Source organism: Musa acuminata, chromosome BXJ1-8 (assembly GCF_036884655.1).
Source record: "Musa acuminata AAA Group cultivar baxijiao chromosome BXJ1-8, Cavendish_Baxijiao_AAA, whole genome shotgun sequence".
Taxonomy (NCBI): Eukaryota; Viridiplantae; Streptophyta; class Magnoliopsida; order Zingiberales; family Musaceae; genus Musa; species Musa acuminata.
In genome coordinates, this window is record NC_088334.1 from 17,999,534 (window position 1) to 18,022,878 (window position 23,345).

Below are 23,345 nucleotides of genomic sequence, written 5' to 3' on the forward strand. Positions count from 1 at the left end.
CATTATATGAAATAAGCATATTTAGTTCCCTACTAAAGGAAGGAGGAAGCTCTTGTAATCCCCAGAAGTCTCTTTACCCACAGCATATTCGAGAGTGACAACAGTTTTGGGGTGACACAATGCATCGGACTGCCATTCGTAGTGGCGATGCAAATTCATTGGGAGACTCAGTAGTCAAAGTGTCGTCGCCTTTGTAATGGGAATGTCGTATTCGTCTTTGTAACAGTCCAAGATAGCGCAAAGTAGGGCCTTGCTTCTGGTACTCAGCATTCGAATGAGCTCACCGTGGCTGAAGTTCTGTGACTTGATAGCCATTCATTATATAGATGACATCTATATAATGGCTTGCATAGCATTTTGGCTTCCAAACGAGCAACACCTCTGTCAGATCTCATCACCATCTTATCTGTACGTGCTCACCAGTGAAACCAAAAGCTGCAATGCAAGCCATTATATAGATGACATATCACCACTATGTATAAATGCCATAATTCTGAAGTGCCTGCCATACCTGTCTAAATTCTCCAACTGTGAGGGCTGCAACATCTCCTTCCTTCCAGGGAACGTTTATAACGAGCATGGTATTCCTCCTTCACCACCAGCAGCTCTTTCGGGGAACTGACGCATGCAATTTCTATGATCGCTTGGTAGTCGATATTCTTTTTCACGGCGATGTTAGTGATGATAGTCTCTCTTTGAACCGAGCCCAATATCCAGCGGTAGACGACTCTCTACAAGAGGAAGGAATACATGTAAGCAAGCTGCAACAAATGGCTGCACCATATCGACGAGGATGCAGTAGATAAAATTATGGACCTCAAAACCCACTTTCTAAGATTGTACTTGTATTGTTCCTCAAAACCCAATCTTATTTGCTTCCGTTTGAATAGCATCTCTGTGTACTAGTAGTATATTGATGATTACTTCTCCATCCTAACACAAGTGTTGTTCGGTGCTTTCGGGTTCATTATGAATCTTGGGTTTTGCTGTGTCGTCAATAAGGTGAAGCCAATTCTTAACGAGTAACAACAACAACAGAGAAGAAAAATATTGACAATTTTGTTTCAAAAGTTTAAGAACCCTACTTGTTTCAAAGTGGCATGGCGAAAGGAACAAGGAGGCAAGAAGTGCTACAGATATAGAATCTGTCAAAAAAATTGCCATTATCATGAGTGAAGCCATTTGATTCTTTGTTAAAAATAACAAGAAAAAAAAAAGAAGAAAGCATGTATCAAAGACTCAAAACAAAAATTTAAGATGAGTGCTTAGCCTCTTGGATGAGTGATGATACAACCCAATGTCCTACCCATCTAACGTTAGCCTTCTGATATCTAACATATGATACAACACAATGTCCTACCCATCTAATGTTTACTCCAAATTCCTTTATCACCTAAGCTTTTCCTACTTATCTAATTAAATCTGATTTTTTAAAAAAATTTTGTTAGAAGTTTAAAAATTTATAGTGTTAGGTATTTTTTTTAAAAAAAATGATATTTTCCTACTTGTTGCCCAAAATGTTACCCTACATTGAAATAACAAGATAAATACATAAAGATTTCCATTTCAGGAGCATTGTGCAAATATCAAATAAAAAAGAAAAAAAAGAAAAAAGTGTATTAAGCTTAAGCTTGATTTAGGTCTGTTCGATCGCTTAAACGTAGATTTATTCTAAGGCTGATCCCAGATCAATTAATAGCAAATTGATTGTGATATAAGACTAAAACAAACTTGTTTACACTTGACCAAGTTAATAAGTACTTGAATTATTTAGATTGATTACAAGTCCCAAGTAACCGCATAGCATGCGTTCCATCAAATCAGCTTCTGTTCGCGAATCTAAAGTTATTCACCAAGCATCACGACTCCATGTATCTTTTGGGTTCCAAGTCACAGTGACCCAGTCAAACATTGTGGATCACATGAAATCGCTTTTGCCCAAGTTAGCTGATTTAAAAAGACTTGGCCAGACATTACAAATTGACCACAGGTCAATTTAAAATTCATTCGACTCGAATATTTATGTATCCCATCACATCATCTTTTACCAAGATTTGCCAAACATTATGCTTAATGGGTTTGGACCCGATAAAACGAACCCGGTCACATTCTCGCCATCAATTTTAGCTCAAACCGTAATGTCATTTCTGCTGCTAACTCAAATTAAATAGATCAAATTTCAACTCGAGTTCAGATAAATTTATTGCGTACACGAGAGGTATATGTAAATACGGCACGTTTTCGGAGGATATTCAAGTAAAGTCACAAGGGTTTTTTTTTTAATTTTATATATATGGAAAAGCATGGATTTATCAGCTCCGGCGACAAATCCTTAAAACAGGTTACGATTTCTCGTTCTTCCATTTGTCCGAATACCTCCGCTTCCGCTCTCGGTCTCTCTCCTCTCTCTCTCCCTGCCTTCTCTTTTCCATGGCTCGGCTTTTTTCTTCATGGTGGAAGCAATAGAGGTAGTCGATCGAGGCTTCCCAGGGCTTTCATTCAGGATCTAGGATCTGCAATTGGAGGACGGGGCGTCTTGATGAACGATTCCAAGGCGATGGATCTGGAGAAGACGGAGTTCTCGTCTGACGGAAAGGGAGCAGCGGCGGCCCCCGCCTGCTCGATTTGCCTCGAGCTGGTACTGGATCAGGGGAGGAGATCCACCGCTAAGCTCCAATGCGGGCATGAGTTCCATCTAGGTGACGAATTTCTTTACCCTTTCCTACGTGATGATCTTTCTTAGCTGATCCTGTACCCGTTCTAGCCTTCCTCTTTTCTGGTTTGAATTTTAATTTTAAGCTACATGCTTGCACTTCCTGCTGTCAAAATCGGGTTTTTGGTCCCGATTCATCTTTCTCTACCTAGATCTGTTGCTGCTGTATGTTCTTTCTGGAACTCGTAATTTGTTGCTCTCATGAATGGTCGATGTTACAGTTGGATCGATGTTAAGCACTCTGTCCTTGAGCAAAAGATTCGACATTTATGATAATTTGACATGGTATTAAAATTCCGTTATCTGGACTAAAGGATCAATTAGCTGATCTGGAATAGATAAGCCTTGAAGCTCGAGTTGTTTATGTTCATCTGGTCAGCCATTTGATCTATGTTTTAGGTGAGCGATTTTCTGACAGGAATTTGAAATCTTGTCAAATGATTGTGCTTCGAGATACAGATAGCAGTCATGACGAACCTTTCATTCTGGTTTTAGTCCCTAGTGTGGGAAAGAGAGATCCGAACTTAATGAGTTAAAATAAGTTCTTTCAATTTATACTTATTTTTCAACTGAAATAGAAATTTGACATTAATTGTTTTCTATCATGTAGAATGGTGTGTATAAAGGTGGAATTTCTTTTCCTTGAAGAAGTTGAACTTGATATTAATGCTACAAGGTGGTTTTAGGCTAACTTTGGTCCATGTATTCTGTTGCTAAGGACATTCTTTTACATGCAGTTGTGCCTGGTAATTGATTTAACCTATGTAACTAAAGAACTGTTATAAGCAAAAGGGTGGCTCCAATTCCATTTTGTTATTCGGCTATAAAATTTAGGTATTAACATATATGAAGGTAAATTTTGATCTTAAGAAATGTTCTGTTATTTATAGTTGAATGTGATGCTAATTCTTGCTCAATGATAATTTGGTCCATTAGATTTGCAGCTTGCTACATCATGGACCTGTAGTAGTATTGATGAAAGACTAAATATTTGGCAGGGACTTTATGGCTTCTTCTTATTGTTGTATATATGACTAAATATTGTCACTGACACTTCATGAATAAGTTGTTTCCTTAGAAAAGTTTTCTTTTAACTGATAAAAGAACAAAATTTCCTATACAGAATTAAATCTTCATTCTTAAACTTATTTTATGTGATTTATCAATGTAGGGTTAATGTGCAAGGTGTGGCAACAATTTTTCTTCTATCATTGATTCTTGAGTGTTCAATAGCTATTTGTATCATTGAGTTAGAAACAAGGTTTGCAATACCGAATGATACCGCCCATACTGGTCCGTCAGCAGACCGGTACACAGACAGCCCACCATCGAGCAGTACCGTCGATTGAGGCGTTATCGTCGACGGTGATCGAGGGAGAAGAAAGAAGAGGGAGAAGGGGAAGAAAGAAATAGGAAAAAAAAGGGAGAACCCGGAGATTGTTGCTCTCCTCCTCGTCTGTTGGCTACTTCTCATCTGCGCACGTGAGAGGAGGCATCCGCGTCGCGGGGCGGAGAGAGGCGAAGATGTTTTTTTTTTCTTCTCTTCTCGAGCGAAATTGCAATTTTTTTTTAATCTGCGATGTTGCCCGAGACGTAACTTTTTTTTTAAACATGACGTCGCCTCGGTGACGTCGCCCGAGAAGAGAGGCGACGTTGCCGAGGTGACGTTGCCCCGCATAGAGGTAAACTGAGCCGTTTACCTATATATATATATATATATATATTATATATATATATATATATATATAATTTATAATTATATATATATATATACCGAGCGGTTACCGAAATATATCGCTCGGTATATAGTACCGTACCGTACCGTACCGAATAAGTTTCAAAATTTTGGTATGGTACGGTACGGAATTTCAATCCTTGGTTAGAAAGACTGAGATTGAGAATGAATATAACTAATTAGAGACCTGAAAATGGCAGTATATAATTGCTGAGAGAAATAATTGATTGTTTTCTTATCTCTGATCCTGGAGAAACTAAAAAATAACATGATAGTTTACTAATATTGCTAGGACATTGTATTATATTTTCTCCTTTATGGAGAAGATAGTATATTTTCTGATTGCAGAACTTGAGTGTGATTTTATGCTCTTATTTCACCGAAATTGGGTAACTGATGCCTCATTTGCCTGTTATTCTCAAGGGAATGTCACTTTCTTCGTGATGCACATGTGAAAATACTAAAATGTGCTATTTTGTGTAATATTACTTTTGAAATTAGAAGGACAATGAAATAGAGTGAGGGCCTTTCTCAGGAAGATATGAGAAAAAATAAAGGTGAGTGGGCATAGTTGGGAGTATAGTTTAGTTTCTACCAAAAGAAGCAATGCACTAGTGACCTTAATATTGTATATTTGCATAGCATATGTAGTAGCAAAATGTATTATCATTTAAGAAATAAATTTTATGACTTCGGCAACCCATCGATTGAGTTTATTTGGGTAGTAAATTTTGCTCTGTGAATATGTTGTGCATTGAAACTTGATAAAGGAACCCGATGCCTATGAAAAAGGTCCATTTTATTTATAAGAAAAATAAATAAATAGTAAAAGGAAATTTTATGGGATAGAGTGCTTTTGGAAATTTAATAATATCTTTTTTAAAGGACAAAGCAAATATAGATGTGTTATAGGTTTTGCATAAATATGGTGTACATATGTTCTTAGATGAATGGAGACTGACCAATCGAGAGTTGAATGAACAAGGATTGACATAGATGGACTCAAGTTTGGAGTTGAAATTATACATCTTTGTGTTAAGAAGTGAGTGGCTGGACCTGAACTACTCCTGATGGGCGCACCTTCTATATCAGATTAATTTTCTACTTTTCCGCTTTCTTAAGATATTTATTATCTATAATTTAAGTTGTTATGCTTAATAAGTTTAGTCAGATTTTGGATTTTATTTTCATCCAGCATTCTATTTTTGTTTTAGATAGGGCTAAGAGAGCTCTTAAGCCACAGAGGTTGATGTTTAGAGAGTTCCAAACATATAACAAATAGGATATTGTGGGATTCCGATATATCCAAAATTTAGAACTATCCCATAAGTAATTCTGTTTTACCATATATTTGATGTGTCTTGAACATAGAGACCTAGACTTAGTATTGGCTTTTTCATTTAATAGGTTTATCATAGTTTGTATCTCTCTCTCTCTCTGTATCTATTCTCTCTTTTGTCTTTGGCAGACCAAGTTTCCTCCTCAAATCAGAGAATACATTTATAAGAGGGTCATATCCTGTACATTATCAACAGTATAAAATGAGGTAAATATAAATTAATATTAATGGTATTACTATATCAGTCATAGACGCCATATATGACAATATGGATAAGACAAATGCTTTCCGTATGAGCACAAATTGTATGTGATAGCCATTGGTTACTTCCCATATGTGTTTGGGATACTTCAGAATATTTCATGGTTGCATTTGAACAAGGTTTGCCAAATCGGGTACCAGACCCAACTCGGAGATTTGTCGGGCCGGTATGTATTGGTTTGTACCGGTGTACTGACATGTGGTACATCGGTAAGTATTGGTGTTTCGGAGAGGAAGAAAAAAGGGAGAAGAGGAAGGGATAGTGGAGGAAGGAGGAAGAAAGAGGGAAGAAGAGGAAGTGACGTTGGAGGAAGAAGGAAGAAGGAAGAGGGAGAGGAAGAGAAAGAGGAGAAGAGACTCACCTAGGATGTGGTGGTGTGCCACAAGGTCGCAGCAAGCGGAGGTTGCTGTAGCCGCTTGCGCTTGCGTGAAAACCATCGATCACAGCTTCGGTCGTGTGGCGGTGTGCAGCATCGATCAGGGCAAGTGGGGGTCATGGCGGTGAGAAATCACAAGCTTGCAGCGATTGCATGAGAAGCGGAGGCGGCTCTCATGTGAGAAGCAGTGGTGATGCTCGCGTGAGAAGTGGGAGTTAGGGTTTCCCACTTCCCTTTTATATGTTGGACCGGACCAGGGTGGGTCCGTGTATTGGTCAGTGCTTGGACCGATATGTGCTGCCCGTTTCATGCCTGTCTGGGGAAAATGACGATCGTTGCTTTTGAAAACCATTGTTTTTCTTAATTGTTTATCATATGATAGTAGATGAGATGGGTATATATGTTTTTTGAATGATGTTTGTGATAAAATCAAATTACGTTTAACAAAATTAGAATAATGATCTCATGTTACTTCTTTCTAAATACGTTCTTGTTCCCATTTAATTGTTAGAGCATTACTATCAGGAGTGCCTTTCATGGTGAATAAATTATGGATATTTATTAGTTACTGGTTATGTACAATGATCTATAACTATCTAAATATGCTGGCAATCCAAATAAATGTCAAGTTTTGTCATAACAAACTTGTGAATAAATTATGAATATTTATTAGTTACTGGTTGTGTACAATGATCTATAATTTCATATGGTGACAATCCAAATAAATGTCAAGTTTTGTGATTACAAACTTTTATATATTTGTCCTTTTAATTTTATATCCATTTCACATCTTGTTTATTTTATTCAGGATTTGACATATTGGCATTTGCATGCTTCAATTTTCTGAAAATTGCTTTTATCTGGAAAATAATTATTTTGCTTGTTCTTTCTCTAGGATAGTTTATAGATGATTTCACTGCTCCTTAGATGATTTCAGTGCTTCTTTATTTTCCTCAGAGGTCAACCACTCAATTGGCAAGAGTATCTTAGAACAAGAAGGGAGGACTCCTATCTATGTGACTATGATAAATTATAAGATTGGAGTTGTAATAGTACAACATTTAGTTTTGTTTGGTTTGTATCATGCATTCCTAATTTAGGGTTTACAATGGGTGGAATGATGGATCAAAGTTCCATTCCGACAGCCATTATCATGTCCCAATCATGTAGAAATTAACTCATCCCCATCCCCATATATTGACAGTACAAGGTACCTATACTTGACCATTGCCACATGGGACAGAGTACATCGGCCCTACCTTGTTATGCCTTGCTCAACATTGGAAACAGTTGAATGGTCTAGGTGTGTGTGTGTGTGTGAGAGAGAGTGAGAGAGAGAGAGAGAGAGAGAGAGAGAGAGAGCGCAAGGACAGAGACAGAGAGGTGAAGTGAGGATGGTGTCACCTGTAGATGGAGGAAGAGACTGGAAGGGAGGGTGACTAAGAGAGAGGGGGACAAAGGTAGGGTGATAACATATGTATATAAAGAGGGCCAGAGATAAAATACACCTGTGCCACTCTCTTTTACATATTGGGTGGCTTGTGTCTCTTTTGTTTCTGATAAAAGCTTGTATCAGTTTGGTTAGAACATATTATCCAAAATTATGTTCATTCATGTAATTGCATCTAGGAAGCATTGTGACCCATGACACACACACAAATGTTTGGAAATTGGAGTCACACACAAAAGCATGGGACTAATGTCATGTTTTTTAGTTATATCGACCAGGTTTATGAATGAGTGTGAGCTTGATGGTAGTGTAACATCACTTAGTTGTCAAGGATGAGTCAGGCTTATTTGCTCATAGTCATGAGACTACATTCATATGAATTCTATTTTGTTGGATTTCTATGCTCTGGTCATCATTATTGACAAGGTTTATGAATATGAGAGATGAGCAAGAAAATTTTGGATCTTTAGTAAAATCCGTCGCTATGACATATGATGTTCTTCTGTACATCAACTGAAATTAGCTTTTTTGAGAGTGAATAAATTTGTAACATGTTGCACACTCCTACCCTCTCCATTCACAAGAAGACTGATGTCAGGTAAGACCATTTTTAGTTTTTTTTTGCTATCTATTACTAATGGAGAATTGGACTAGTTGTAACCTCTTCTCAATGTAATTCTAGTACTCTTGAAACTTTTTATTTTAAAGAGAGAATATAATCTGTCTTCTGAATAAAGTAAAAGAACAGAAAGACTAAAGGAGTTGAGTTGAGAAATGTGATGCTAATGTTTGATAATTTTACTCATAAGTTTGGATACTAATCATTTAATGTGATATGTAGTGTATCAGAACTTGTTCTGAGATTAGTACAAGAATGGCATGATAGATCATGGAACTTTGCTTCTTTGTCTGTCAGCTACTTGTGCCAGCTCATTGATAAACTTTGTTGATCCAATGTCATCATAATTAAATCTCTAGATTTCAAGAAAATTATTGAGAGGTTCTTGTGAGATCTAGTTTAATCTAAGTTGGGTTTGGTTGATATGAGTTGTAACATAACTTGTTAGAAATTTAAAAAAGAAAAGAAAACAATAGTTAAGCTCAAGGATTTAAATACCAGTTTAGTACTGGTTTCGATAGGCTATTGAACCTGTATGATGCTGGTATACCATGTATACCACTCATTATCACTAAAAAAAATAAAAAACTGAATACCGGATAGTACCCAAATATACAACTGTTACTGGTTCTTGATTGGACCAATAAATACTGGGTAGTATGTACCGGTCCGACTGTCATTTTAAACCATTTAATCTTTACCACTTTTTACTTCTTATGATGATGTCATTGGAACTAACTCGTATTATTTTTCAGACTGTCAGTTCACTATTTAAATGTTATTGAATATTTATTTCTTATTCAGATTGTATTGGATCTGCATTTAATGCAAAAGGAGCAATGCAATGTCCAAATTGTCGCAAAGTTGAGAAAGGCCGGTGGCTTTATGCAAATGGCAACCGTTCGTCTGCTGATTTTGATATTGATGGATGGGTGACTGAGGACATATACGATCTTGGTTACTCCGAGCTGGTATGTTTTATTTGGACTAGTAATGTTCTTGGGAAGGTTGATCATAACTCTTTCTTGGACTATTTCATGACATGGAGGAAGATCAACTCTGTTGTCATGAATTGATGTTGAAAATTTGGATATTTGTATGAATCCTTAAATTGAAGAATAACTCTGCAGCTCTTACATACATGACCTGATGGTAATGACATGTTTAAGCTGCATATCAATGTAGCATCCCAGAAATTTTTTTATGTATACCTTTTCATTTGGTTTGCATATCCATGTTTTTCTGTGGTGGAAAAGCTGATAGATAAGCTACTTAAATGGTCCTTTTTTATTAAGATTGCTCCTTTGTATCCAGGCAAAATAATATTTTCCTTTGTAGAAATCATTTTTAGCTGTTGCAACCTTTTATGTTTTAACTTTTTTTCTTAAATATCATGTGTTCTTAAATGGTATTGTTTATCATCAGGGATATAAAAGATTTTACAATACCCTTATTCTGTTAAAGTGTAGAGTATCATACTCTATTCTTTGTTCTCTCCTTTAAAACTGATCTGTGTGTGTGTATATATATATATATGTATATATATATATATATATGTATGTATATATATATATATATGTATATATATATATAACAAGCTCATAAAATTTTAAAGTCCATGAACAAGTGTGGGTCCTTGACACTGACACCCACAAAGTGGGATTCGATCCAAATCATTTAAGACTAATGGATTGGTGACAATGGAAATTGAAATATATTTTGCTTCTAGACAACTAGTTCAAGGTTTTTAATTCTTGGACTTAGTTTTGGCTATTTCGGTTCTTGCACTTTTGGTGCTTTGGAAATATAAGAAGTGAAATTCAACAGAAAGAAAATTGACTGAAAGCATAATGTGTAGACTGTATTTTTCTTGTTTAATATCATTGTATAATGGAATAGGTATTTCGATAATTAATAACTGCTGAGTAAACCTGGAAATATAGTAGTCTCCAGAAATGTACTAGCACAAGATACTTATTAGTTAAAAATGTACCAACAGAAATACATCTAAACAAGCTAGATATATGTAATACCTTCTTAAACATTGCTTGTTTTAAATACTAGTAAAGTAGTAGTTTGGACAAACTATTGGACCATACTCGGGATACCGAGCTATGTACCTACACTCTCTGATATCATTGGAAAAAGTAGTTAAAAAAGGAAAGTGCAAGATACCTGTATGTCCCTTGCCACTGCTTCGTCATACTGGTAAATGATGGTGGACTTGGGGAGTCTGATGACTCTGATCCATATTTGTAACCTTGCTCCCTATATTCAACAATATAAGATACAGACTGCCAGAGTTCAGCTTTATCATTAGGGTGGCAGAAAGAAATTATTGTGTTAATTGTATACCAAATTTCAGTGTACTAAGACCAATACAGAATCACAGAAATATTGATGAAAACATTATTAGGTCAATTATATACCTGTTTCCAGTGTAATGATACCAAAACAAGATCATAGAAATGTTGATGGCAAAAGAATTATTGGGTTCATTATATACCCAATTTTAATGTAATGAGCCAATGCGAAATGAACTTATATATACATAAAATTTAACCAAATCACTTAATATTCAGCTTTTTTGCATGAGATTTGGATGGATACATGCTCAGAATCATGAATTATAAACAATTAAATAATTCAGTTTATGAATCAACTTTGGAACCTTAAAAAACCTTAGCTAAGTCCTTTAATTTGGCAAATGGAAGACCAGGACGAGAAAAAATGAGTGAACATAGGAGAGTAATGGTTGGGAAGAGGCCTAAAAAATGATAACATATGACAAGAGCACTTTAAATTTAGAGATTACTGGATTTCAATGATTTTTTTTTTTCTTCGGGTAAGAAGTCAATGTAATTTCTTAGTTTCTATTGAAACAACTTGAGTCATTAAATTCTCCTGCAAGGAAAAGTTTGGTCAAAATTAGTTTTGCTGTCCATGACTGACAGAAACAAGCCACAGTTACCCCGATAAAAGAGGTGGACTATAAGGGAAATGCATATAAGATAGCATCAATAGGGCAACAGTATCATATTACTCTCATAGATCTCACTCAAATATTGTTTCTCAAAATGTAGTACCATGTCGACTAGGTATGACTAGCCTATAATTCAACTCACTTTAGGACACTATATGTGACTTAGTCAGAAGTAGGATTGACCCAACCACCCTGTTGATTTGGCTTGTGGATCACATTATTGATAGGAGGTCTAAAACTTTTAGGATCTGTATGGTAGCCAAGTTAATTAGGTTGTGATTTTTTCCCAAATACTTTAAACTAATAAAAAGCTATATATGGATGCTCCAAACTTGAATTTACTCACGGTCACAAAGTTAAATCAGAATTAGACCTAATTTAGAACTCTGACTCACAGTTGAATCAGAATTATTATAATTAAACTAGAACCTAAGTCCTGGGTTCGACTTACCATTCCTACTGGGTGTGTTGGCCGGCAGCATGACACGTGTTGCTTTATACCGGCATGCTGAGTGTTGGTATGGTGAGTGTTAGTGTGGTGGGGCATGCTGACGACACAAAAAAAGGGCCCAAAAAACCTCAAAAAGTACCTGAAAAACAGGAAAAAACTTAGATTAGGGTTTTTTATTTGGAACTAAATGTAAGTTTAGTATAATTTCATTAAATTATCTAGATTAAGAAGGGATAATGACTTTTTTGGGCTTTGAGGAACAGTTTTGTGACATGTTCTGAACCAACCTTCTGTTAATATTGAATTATCTACAAAAATTTGACTTGAATTGTTAGATTACGAGTTAAACTTTAAAATTCAAATGAATCAAGTGATAAATGGATTGATTAATGGATATACCTAGTTCTACCACCAAAATGAATGATCGGACTCCACAGACAATGGTTTGGGATCCTCGATCCTATGTATTTGTATGTCAATATGGTATGTTTGTCAGACCAAATCTTAAAATTATTTTCACGACATGGTATATTGATACACCATATGCTATTAGTTCAGCAATTTCGTAGCTGTTGTAGCCTGATCATCGTGAACCATACGTGTCTGAGGCGGTTCCTAAGGCAAGTATGATTGTGGTATGTATTAGTGTGGAAGTTGGAGTATGTTGGAACTTTTACTTTCGCCATTGACCTGCTACTCTGTATCATAAGACTGATCAGCCTTAGAAAAGAATGACTCAATATTAGTCAAATTATGATGAAATCATCATTAAATTCACTAATCATAGCATTAATAAACTTAATTACTCCCTAATTAGCCCTTGTTTATCACTATAAACATGCCAAGCACCCGAGTACAGATTAAATACATTGAATTGACCCAATATGGGCCAAATTTCGATGAAATCATCATTAAATCCACTAATTGCAACATTAAAAACTTTAATTAATCCCTAATTAATCCTCTTCTAGCATCGTAAACATGCAAATCACCCTAATACTTATTAAATACATAGATTTCATTTCACACAATGTGTCTAATTTTGATTAAATCAGCATTAAGCCCACTAATCATAGTATTAAAAACCTTAATTACTCCCTAATAAATCCTATTCTACCATTATAAACATGTCAAACAACCTAATAGACATTAACCATATAGAATAGGGTAATCATCTCGTAAATCAACAAAAATCTAGAAAGGGAATACATATCTATTGATTAGAGTGATCCTTCTCTAACTTAAGTGTTAAACCTCTCAAATTTGATCCAATCCTTGGATCGCAGCTTTGCTCGAGTTGAAGAGGGTACAATGTGAGAATGAGAGAGATGTGAGTGAGAATGAGTTTGAGAGAGTTGAAGAGTGAAAGAGAGTAAAACGAGCTGAAAAAGGAGGGAGGAAAGGGTTTAAAAACCCTTTTAAATGGTTCCAACGTTCAAAATTAACTGTTGGAATGGATCAATTCTCAACCATCCATCAGTAACAGTCAAAATCTGACCGTTACCGACTGGTACATGTCAGTATTGGTCGAGTTTCGACCATGCTGCTTGGTACAGACCCCATATCGCCCGATATGGGATACCCAACTATAAACTGCCTGGTACAGGGTGGTTCGCGTGTTGATCTCTTGTCAGACTAGTTCGTACCACCCATACAGTACCGTATCAGGCAGTACAGCAAACACTGCCGAAGTCTAATGGACTCTTCACTGCACAAAACTACCAACTGGAGACTGAAGAATAACCAATTCATCAACTGTCTTTTCCAGTCATAACTCATAATTACTAACTATGAACATTTGCATATATTAGTCTGTTCTCGTGTAGAGCTGCAAATCAATTTATCCATTTATGGAGTTCCTCCACTCAAGAAATGAGGTGGAATGAGCATCAATTAAGTTTATCAAGACTGTGATATTGATTCTTGTTTTCTTTTTCATAATGAATAGTAGTGTGTGGTTTGAGCATTTGATATTGTAATGATCGACTTGGTTATTGATAAACCCTGAATCTCTATCGAAGATTCCAAACTCCAAAGTTGTCTGTACTAGTTTATTAGCTCCTGAATTTATTTTGCACCTAGCTATGTTGGACAGGGCGTTGTACTTGGCGAGGAATTTATAACTTGCTATAGAGAATTGTTTTAATGTGGGCAGCATGGATCCTTCAACTGTTGACTTGTCCTTTATGACTGGCCCCATATAAGTGTTGGACGATTTTCATTCTCTTAGGGCTCACAATTACAGCCGAAGTTCGCATGTTTTGGTTTTTAGCCATTCCAGTAGATCAGCATGGAGAGAACCCTTTGAGATTGTTGAAAGGGATATGGAAGTTCTGTCTATTACTTGTGTTTTCTTGCATTTTTCTGTTGGTAAATGTTGACTCATGTTTTCTTGCAGCCATTTGGATTTCAGTTGTTGCCTTTCCGTGGATTTACTCAACTGGCATCACTATTTGAGTAAGCTTGTCTTTCATATTCAACTATAATACCATTTTGTATCTCATACATTTTAGAGGAAGGTTAACGGCTATTTGATTGTGTTCTTATATGGCACGTTTGCTTCAATTTGCATTTTTAATTGAGTTTCAGGACTTATCTTTGTATGTTATACTGCAACTGTGGCATATAGCCTTGATCGTAGTACATTTCATGATGTCCTAAGTGCTGCTGACATCTGTAATTTATTTTGCTCATTGATGTGCTATGATGCACTCATAATAATCATTGATTCTTTGGAAACATGTATTAGTCTTAGGTGGAGATAGTAGCTAATATTTGCAATTTGGTGTGCCTTGTTGATCATTGGCTATTGTTTATTGAGTCTTTTGTCAGTCATGTTGATTGATGCCAACTGGTCTGTGGCCAATAGGTAGTAAATCTTTACATATTGCCATGGTGGTGCAATCCTGCCTGTTGGGTACCTTATTCAAATACTTTACCAATTTATGTAAATATTAAAATCTTGTCCTGTATTGTTAAACAGACTCCTAATTCTCCCCATGGATTATATATCTGTGAGTCAGAACACAGGACAATCATTATATTCTTTAATTTGGATTATAAATCAAATGATATGATGACTTTAGGGGCACACCCTTTTGTTTCCGTGGTTTTTCTTAAAGTTGAAATCAAACAGTTTATATTCCCATGGTAGCTAGAGATACATTCTTTCTGCTATATGTTCCATTACATATTCGTCTCTTTCAACCATATTTTGAATAAATCAGTCAGGAACTCCCAATTCACCGCCCATGGTGTTTTGAGGTCAGAGTAGATATAGTAGATCCCTAGTCTGATCTGACATAGAATGGTTTGATGATGAAATTTTCAATTGGTTAATCATCAAGTTGCATATCTTTGTCCTTTACTTCTATCACATGACTGGTCATACTTGGATCTCATGTTGACCATGATGAAGGTCCTATAATCCTGAGTTGCTACTGTGAAATCATTGAACAATGGTCGAGTTGAAGATTGTGTGAGTGACTGAGTGTGAAGGTTGGCTCACCCAATGTATTGTTTGATCTGATGCATACACCAAAGAAGCTTGCTTTTGTGGTTGCACTTGCAATCTTTCAGCTATATAGGGGCCTAATATATACACTTCCAGATGTTGCCTTTGTACTTTATGAGCTAACATGATGGTTATATTTGTGTTAATACTTTGACTTGATTAGCCCTACATTGGATGTGGACTTAGCATATATGGTTTTTTGGGCGTGAGTTGTGACAATCTGGTTGCCTATGAAGATGATCAATAACCTTTTATTGCTTTCCATGTCACAATTCTAATTAATATATGAGGGTAATTACAGATTACCCCCTGTAGTTACTTAGGATTAGTATCTCGGTCCCCATACTTTAAAAAGTAGCATTGGGATCCCTACACTTATGAAAGTGAAACATTTAATCCTAATTCTTCTAACGTCGTCAATTTTATCGTGAATAAAAAGGATAAAAAAGTAATATTATAGAAACTTATGTTTTCCTCCCTTGTGGATGGTAGACCATCGGCGATGTTAGTGGCGCACAAGGCCGGCGCCGCTAGTGGCACGCGAGGCCGACGATGCGCGAGGGGAAAGTGGAACAACGCTTAAGGCGAGGAGGTGCATGGAGCAGTTCTTGATCTCGCCGATTATGTTGCGCGTGTTGGAGACGGATGCGACAGCGGGAGGCACCTCCTGCACTCCGTCGCCAGTCAGTGGCACGCAAGGCAGGCGACGCCGGTGGCACGCGAGGCTGGCAGCGTGCGAGGGGAAAGGGGAACAAGACTTACGGCGAGGAGGTGCACGGAGCGGTTCTTGATCTCGTCGATCATGTCGTGCGCGTTGGAGACGAATGCGGCGGTGGTAGATGCCTCTTGCACTCCGCCACAAGTCTCCCTCCTGGAGTCCTACCACAAAAGGGAGTGGTAGAATTCCACCACCTCCGGCACCCGCCTCATGCTTGTTGCTGTCAACCTGGACCCTGATAAGACCCCTAGGGTTTTATCATAGAAGAAGAGAAAAAACGAGATAAGATCACTTCGAGGGGGTCAGCCTCCTAGGGTTTGCCAAAGGCTGAAATGTTATTTTCTTGATGAAGAAAAGAAGTAGATACATCTCTTTTTATAGAGTTCTACTCTTGAGTCCATTAAGACTTGGACTCCTAATCAAAATAATAAATCTCAAATAAGACCCCTAGCCGATTAGAAGGCCTAGCCAACTCCTACTGGAACTAGAAAACTCAAGAGAACATTACATCAGTTTAGGACCCAGAAACTCAAAATTTTAAGGGTTCCTAACAGACCCCAACATTGGCGGCAGGAGAGGTGGAGGTGGAGGAGGTGGCCGTGCTCTGCACTGCGGTGTGGATTTTACCAATGGGGCTAGCGACGGAATTAGCAAGAGGCACACCAAGTTGGGGCCTTTGGTTGTTGCGATGCGGGACGTGGTATGGGAAGAAGACGACGCGAGGCCGACGCACGAGGGTGGTGTTCCAAAGGGGATTCAGGTACCGGCCTCGCTCGCCACCGACATCGTCGGCCTTGCAAGCCGGTGGTCTACCGTCTATGAAATTAACTTTTTTATCCTTTTCGTTCTAGTCGAATTTGATGACGTGAGGATAATTGGGGTTAAATGTTTCACTTTCGTAAATGTAGGGATCTCAATGCTACTTTTTAAAGTGTAAGGATCGGAATGCTAATCCTAGGTAACTATAGGGGGTAATCTGTAATTACCCCTAATATATGATGTCTCTATTGACAATTCCTAAGTTGATTCTAAATTCCATATGGCTTGATCTGAGTTTAAATTTTACTCGAGTTATCGGTGTAAGATTTCATACACATAAATTTTGTTTATATTGCATGTAGGACTTCGTTGTATTGGAATAAAAAAATAATTTTTAGTCGGTGTGAAGGATTAAACGTGAGTCCTGATTTAATTTTTAGCCACCTTAATTTAATGATGTTGGAGACATCTATAAAAAATAGAAGAGAAAAGGAAAGACAATTAGATATCCTAGAACTGGATGGTGGAATTTAAATGGTAAATATGATTTAGATTTTTAATAGATTGGAAGAGGGAAGGATATGAAACTTGAAAGAAATATGGAATTTATATTACTAGAACTTCGTTACTAATCCAGCTAAACAATAACAAGATACAATGTTGTTCTTCAAAGAAGGGAAAATTGGTTGAACTTGCAAAAATATAATATTGATGAGGATTTTAAATATTTAAAGTGATCAGAAAAGAGGCTTAAATACCTTTTAGTAAGTCTAAATATAACACAATATGATTGTTTTCATGGTAAGCTATAGTAGCAGTGATTTCAATAGGCGCTTTGGCCCTCGCCCGAGCCCAGGCGAGCCCGAGCGCCTTGCTTCATTTCCAGGTAGCGCGCTTCAAAGAGGCGTCGCCTGGGCGCTCGCCCGAGCCCAGGCGTCGGGCGCTTCGGGGAGCGCCCGGGTTAAACCAGGTGACCGAACCAGCGTTTTAGGTTTGGTTCGGTCTTCGGTGCTTTTAGTTGGTTTAATTGAACCAACTAAAGCATTGATATCAGCCTTCCTCTCGCGACTTCCCAACCCTAACCCTACTCACCGCTCCCGCTCTCGCTACTCGCTGCTACCGCTGCCACCGTCGTCGCTCACCGCTCTCGCTCCTGCTCCCGTTGTTGTTGCTCGCTGCAACCATTGCCGCTGCCCCTGCTCGCTTCTACCGCTGCCACTACCACTGTCGCCGCTCCTGCTGCCGCTGCTCACTGCTGCCGCTGCCGCTGCCGCTGCCACCGTCTTCGCTCGCCACTCCCACTCCTACTACCGCTGCCACTATCGTCACTAGCCGCTCTTGCATTGGCTGCTGCTACCACTGTCGCTGCCACTGTCGTCGCTCGTCGCTTCTGCTCCTGCTCCCGCTGCTCATTGCTATTACTGTCGTTGCTCGCTACTGCCGCTCCCGCTGTCGTTGCTCGCTGCTACCGTTGCCGCTGCACTCAGTCGGCAGCCTTGATCTTCCTCTTACTCACGCTCTTCTCACTTTCTATACTGTTAACAGTATATTAACAGTATACTACTAATTGTATACTAGCAACAGTATTTTCTTAATTTAATATCATATTTTTATTTAAATAATTATATTTATTAATTATATTATATATTTTTATATTTTAGCATCTCGCTTCACTCGGGTGAACGTCTAGCACCTCGGGCGTTTTTGGACCTTGGCGCCAACAGGCGCCTAGCGCTTTTTAAATCACCGAGCTATAGATTATATTTGGTTATGAAGAATGAACATTAACATGCAATGATACATGCTTTCTATGAGCAATCTCAGCCTCTCAGGAATGTGGGACACGACATTGGCACATTAGCTAATAATTTATTTATTTTGTTTCTTTCTAATAATTTCTTATGTTGAGATATATTTTATTTATATACATCGATTAGTTTGTATAATTGTTCTTATCAAATTTTTTTCTACATCTTGTATTATTTTCTTTTTGTTGTATACTAATCTTCCTAAACTTCATAAAACACTACTTTACCTGCACACATGTGCTAAGATTTTCATTTGTATTTCACTTACCATAATTAATCTGCTACTGATTTAATTCTTATGTTCTTTCAGTTCATGTTTCACCTCCAGAACCTGCAATTTTTATTAAAATTAAACATCAATTTTACATTATTTGCATCTTTAGCAATTACCCTAATTTTTGCTACTATTTTACACCATTCTTTCCATAATCCAGTTTGGTTCAGAAAATATTTGAAGCAGCAACCTGAAAGTCCAGTTAATTGTAGTGCAGCATTTTCTTAGCCCGTGCTCCTATTCTACAAATTCAGATACTTTTGCTGCACATGGCCTGGTACATGACTTTTGGCTTGGTTATGCCTTTAAGGATTGGAACAAGTCCCCACATAGAAGTTAAGGTTTTCCATTTTTTTCTCTTTGGATTTTTCCTAATCTATTGGAACTTTCATAAGTACCTACTCAATTGCATGAGCTTAATTTTTCCATTAAGGATTTGTCCAACCATGTATGAGCTTATCTACTGTTTCTAACTGCTGTTTGGTGGAGACTTTTGAAGGGAAGGAGTTTCTTTCATGTAAAGTTATGCGAACAAATTTGAAGATCCATGGCTAATAAGCATCGAGTCATCTTCTCAGTTTAATAACCTCTTGATCCCATGGCCCAGAAAAGGATTTTTCTTTCATTTTTCATGTCCCATGCTATTTCTTTTCTCCATGAAACATAAATAAGAAAAAAAATTTCAGATTTTTAGATACAGAAAATGTTTCATTCTGTAAAACAGGAATGCTTCATTTTGAAATCAAAAAAGCTGTTTCATTCTTTTACATATTATCTCACATGATTAAACATAAATAATTCAGGAATGGTAACTTTAAATTTGAATAAGTTAGATGGCTGGAAATGTAGGTTTATTTAGGATTTGAAATTGGTAGTGAATAAGGTCTTGATGTGTAGAATGTATATTGTTAAAAAACTTACTGCTATATTAGCTCTTAAAATTGTATTTCTTTTGTTACGTGCATTTTGTATAGGGTGAATTGATGATTCAAGGGTGGTGATTACCAACCATCTTTTATCAAAAACAAAATTTGAGAACATTTCAAACAATTATAAAATGTATATTGAGAAGTATCTACCAGAACATGCTTCTATCACGTTGAACATTCACAAGCTAAATTTAAACCACTCAAATTAGACTATGAGGTATCTGATTCACTTTGTTATGCATATTACATCATTTTACGGGTATAAAATCTCATCACACCCTCTTCTTTGCTGGAAAAATTGATGATCTATCACACCTAGGATCTTGTTGTCATTGGGCTCAGATCTGATTAGATCAAGTAGTTTATATTGGTTGACCTCATGATCATGCCAAACTTTTAGAGCTTCTCTGATATGGATGCTCAAACCGGTGATGCAACTCCTTGATTGTTGATTGTGTTAGTTGTAGCTTTTTCTCAGACTAAATATCTAACATTTGCATCTCAATCTGATTGTCTGCAGTCTACTGCCATTTGAGCTGATAATGACCAGCCTCTGTCTGATGGTATTAAGCTTAAAAATCCTCAAATACTTATCTAAAAGATGTGCATCGGAAAATAATTCTCGAATTCAAAGATTAGAAAATACTTGTTTCAGTTCAGATCTGAACTCTTGAGCTATACCGCATGTGATGTATTCTACTGGTTGTTTAATTTTATCAAGAAATTTCAACATAATACCAATATCCATGCTCTTTTCTTTTTCCTTTTTAAGATTATTCCAGCACAAAACAGCAGATAGCCCTTAAGTTGCATGAACAGATAACTAAAAGTGTAAAACAAGATTAATTTTCTTTTTTGACCCCATAGGAGTTGTCTCTTGATCATCGTTACATCAAGCTTATTGAGATGTTTTTGGGCCCACAAATATCTAATTTAAGTAGTTTCACAAAGGTGTAGCTCCTGGTTGCCTGATTGGTTATATAGAGAAGAATGTTGCATCCTTTTTATTTTTTTATGTTTTCACCTGATTTTGGTTACAATTCAGTGTATCAATTAAAAATTTGTTCATCCTGCAGGGAGGCTGAATCAATGCCGAGTTCGTGTAAGCGGTTTACCTTCATCAGCTTTTTTAATCAGATTTTTGTAATTGTTATTCCTTCTAACTCTTTCCCCTTTTCATTAAAGATCATGAGTTCATGAGTAATTCAATGTTCCGAGACCATTCAAATTCTTCAAGTAGCTCACATATCTGCCCATACTTGGCCCTACATGGCTTTCCTAATGCTATGCGTGCTGCACCATTGAGTTCTGCTGATTCCATTCCTGAAAACGGCCTATTTCATCAACATCCGAGTAGCTTAGGAGGACAGTCATCTTCTGATATGATGAACTCCCACAGTTTTCCTTCAACTGAACCACAAAGCCACAATTGGCAGCAGCAGCACTCTCCTTCCTTTCCTTTGTCAGGAAATGTGGATCAGTCTGCATCTCAATATGGTGTAAGGATGGCCAGAAATGATACCAGCAACCAGCATAGATTAGGCTCCTTTGTGCATCCCCATCATCTCATCCATGGGTAAGTGCCACTTTTTTTTAAATTTTATTAGAAAAAAAATGATGCAGGGTCTTTATTGTGAATGTCTTGATGGTGGTCATCATTGTCCTATAAATTTCAGGTCTGTTGCACGCAATGGAAGCAATTTAGTCGGGTCACTAGGCCCACCAGTTACAGGAGAGATTAGGGGTCACAATGGTGGTCTTGGCAGTCACATGTATCATCCATCCTTGTATTCCTCATCACTCCGGAGCTCCCCTTTTGCTCCCATCAGGAGGATGAGACCAAGGGGATTAACTCTTGTTTCCTCCATTGCAGCTCCTTCCTCAGCTGAAGTAGGGGGTTTCTATGGCTTCTCAGTCTCGGGATCTGTAAACAGAAACCACCAAGAAGGTGAGAGCATAGGCAGACATGTCGATCGATTTTATGGATGGGGTAGAGAGGGCATCAGCCCACTCCCATGGATTCCTATTGAGGGTGAATCACATTGGTGGAGCCCTTTCAACCCAAACCAGAACCCTCAGTCAGGAAACTATACTCAAAGAGCTACAGCGGAGAGGTCTACACCAAACTGTCCAGAAAATGGATACCAGCACAGGCCTCCTCCAAGGTTGCCGCCATACATGTGAGAGGCATCACTGCATAGCATACTTGAAGACAAGCTGTGCCTTGGTTTTGTACATTCCCCATATTGCACAAAACTCTGTTTTGAACAAAGGAGACACTGGTGCTTCTGAGGTTTCCTCCTGCATGGCCCTTTTACCTGGTGTTGGGCTGTTCGTTCTGTTGGTTTTGCTCTTGAATGATATATATAAGTTGCCAAAACAATGCTGAAAACAAGATCTTAGGGTGTTGCTTCACTTTTGTTAAACATAAATCCCTACCCTTAAGCCTGGTGCTGGTATTCATCTGAAATACTTGTTCCATAATGTAATTAAGTATTCTGCGATTATGAAAATGGTATTGGCAAGGATCTGGTTCTCTTTTTGTTCTCTGCCATCGAACATATTTGATGAACTTATGAGAGAGCAGTAGCAGTTCAGGTAGGTCTTTTTTCGATAATGAAGAACCTCAAGCTAAACCAGACGTGACCTGTGTTTCATCCTTTCAACTGAAAGGTGGAAATAAAGACACAAGTATGCGTTACCGCTTGTCTTCTTTCTTTAGTTTGTGGTGTCTAATGTAGACGACACAAGTAACGGCGGTACATCTGCTATTGTTACTGCCTGCCAGCTTTCTTTAGTTTGTGTTGTCTAGCATAGACACAATTATCTCCAAGGCAATAGTTAAGAGGTAACTGTATTGCTTTTTGTTCCATTGAATTCGTTGGTTACAATTATCACTGAGTATTAGATTTACGGATGCTAGAACGGTATAATAAAAAGGCTGTCACTTATGGTTCCTTGTCTGAGTTGCGGTCCTGTTTTCGGTCTAGACAAGAAGTGAAAAACCATGTATGTAGTGGAGATGAATAAATACCCAAAATTACATTGCTGTAACAGTTTCTCTGACCAAGCGTCCAAAATTTTCATGCAGCAGTTAGCTTTCGATCAACGGTCAGATTGATATTGATTTTAGGATGGAGTCATGAAAATAATTTTTTTTTTTTTTTTTTAATGTTCTCGTACCTTAGGCCTCCTATTGGTGAGAGATTCGTGCAATAGAAAGGATTATGACATTAGAAATAGCCTTAGGAAGATAATGAAAACTTCATTGTATGCAGAATGACATTAGAAAAGGTTCTAATTCACCTACTGACACTAGAAAAACTCATTATGCCAAAGTCAGTGCATAAAAGTGAACATAATGGCCTCTTTTAATTTTCCTAGTGTGCTCAAGAACAATGACAACCCCATAATT

General features: G+C 37.5%; 1 protein-coding gene across 1 annotated transcript; it reads left to right on the plus strand.

The window, feature by feature from the left end:
- The first annotated feature begins 2,333 nt into the window (after nt 1-2,333).
- On the plus strand, nt 2,334-22,455 carry LOC135587648 (E3 ubiquitin-protein ligase IPI1-like). The gene is made up of 6 exons (XM_065079280.1): nt 2,334-2,699; nt 9,299-9,465; nt 14,327-14,385; nt 21,007-21,032; nt 21,116-21,506; nt 21,607-22,455. Exons 1-6 carry the CDS (start codon nt 2,540-2,542, stop codon nt 22,112-22,114), a joined length of 1,311 nt encoding a protein of 436 aa, XP_064935352.1. The 5' UTR covers nt 2,334-2,539; the 3' UTR covers nt 22,115-22,455.
- Nucleotides 22,456-23,345: the final 890 nt, after the last annotated feature.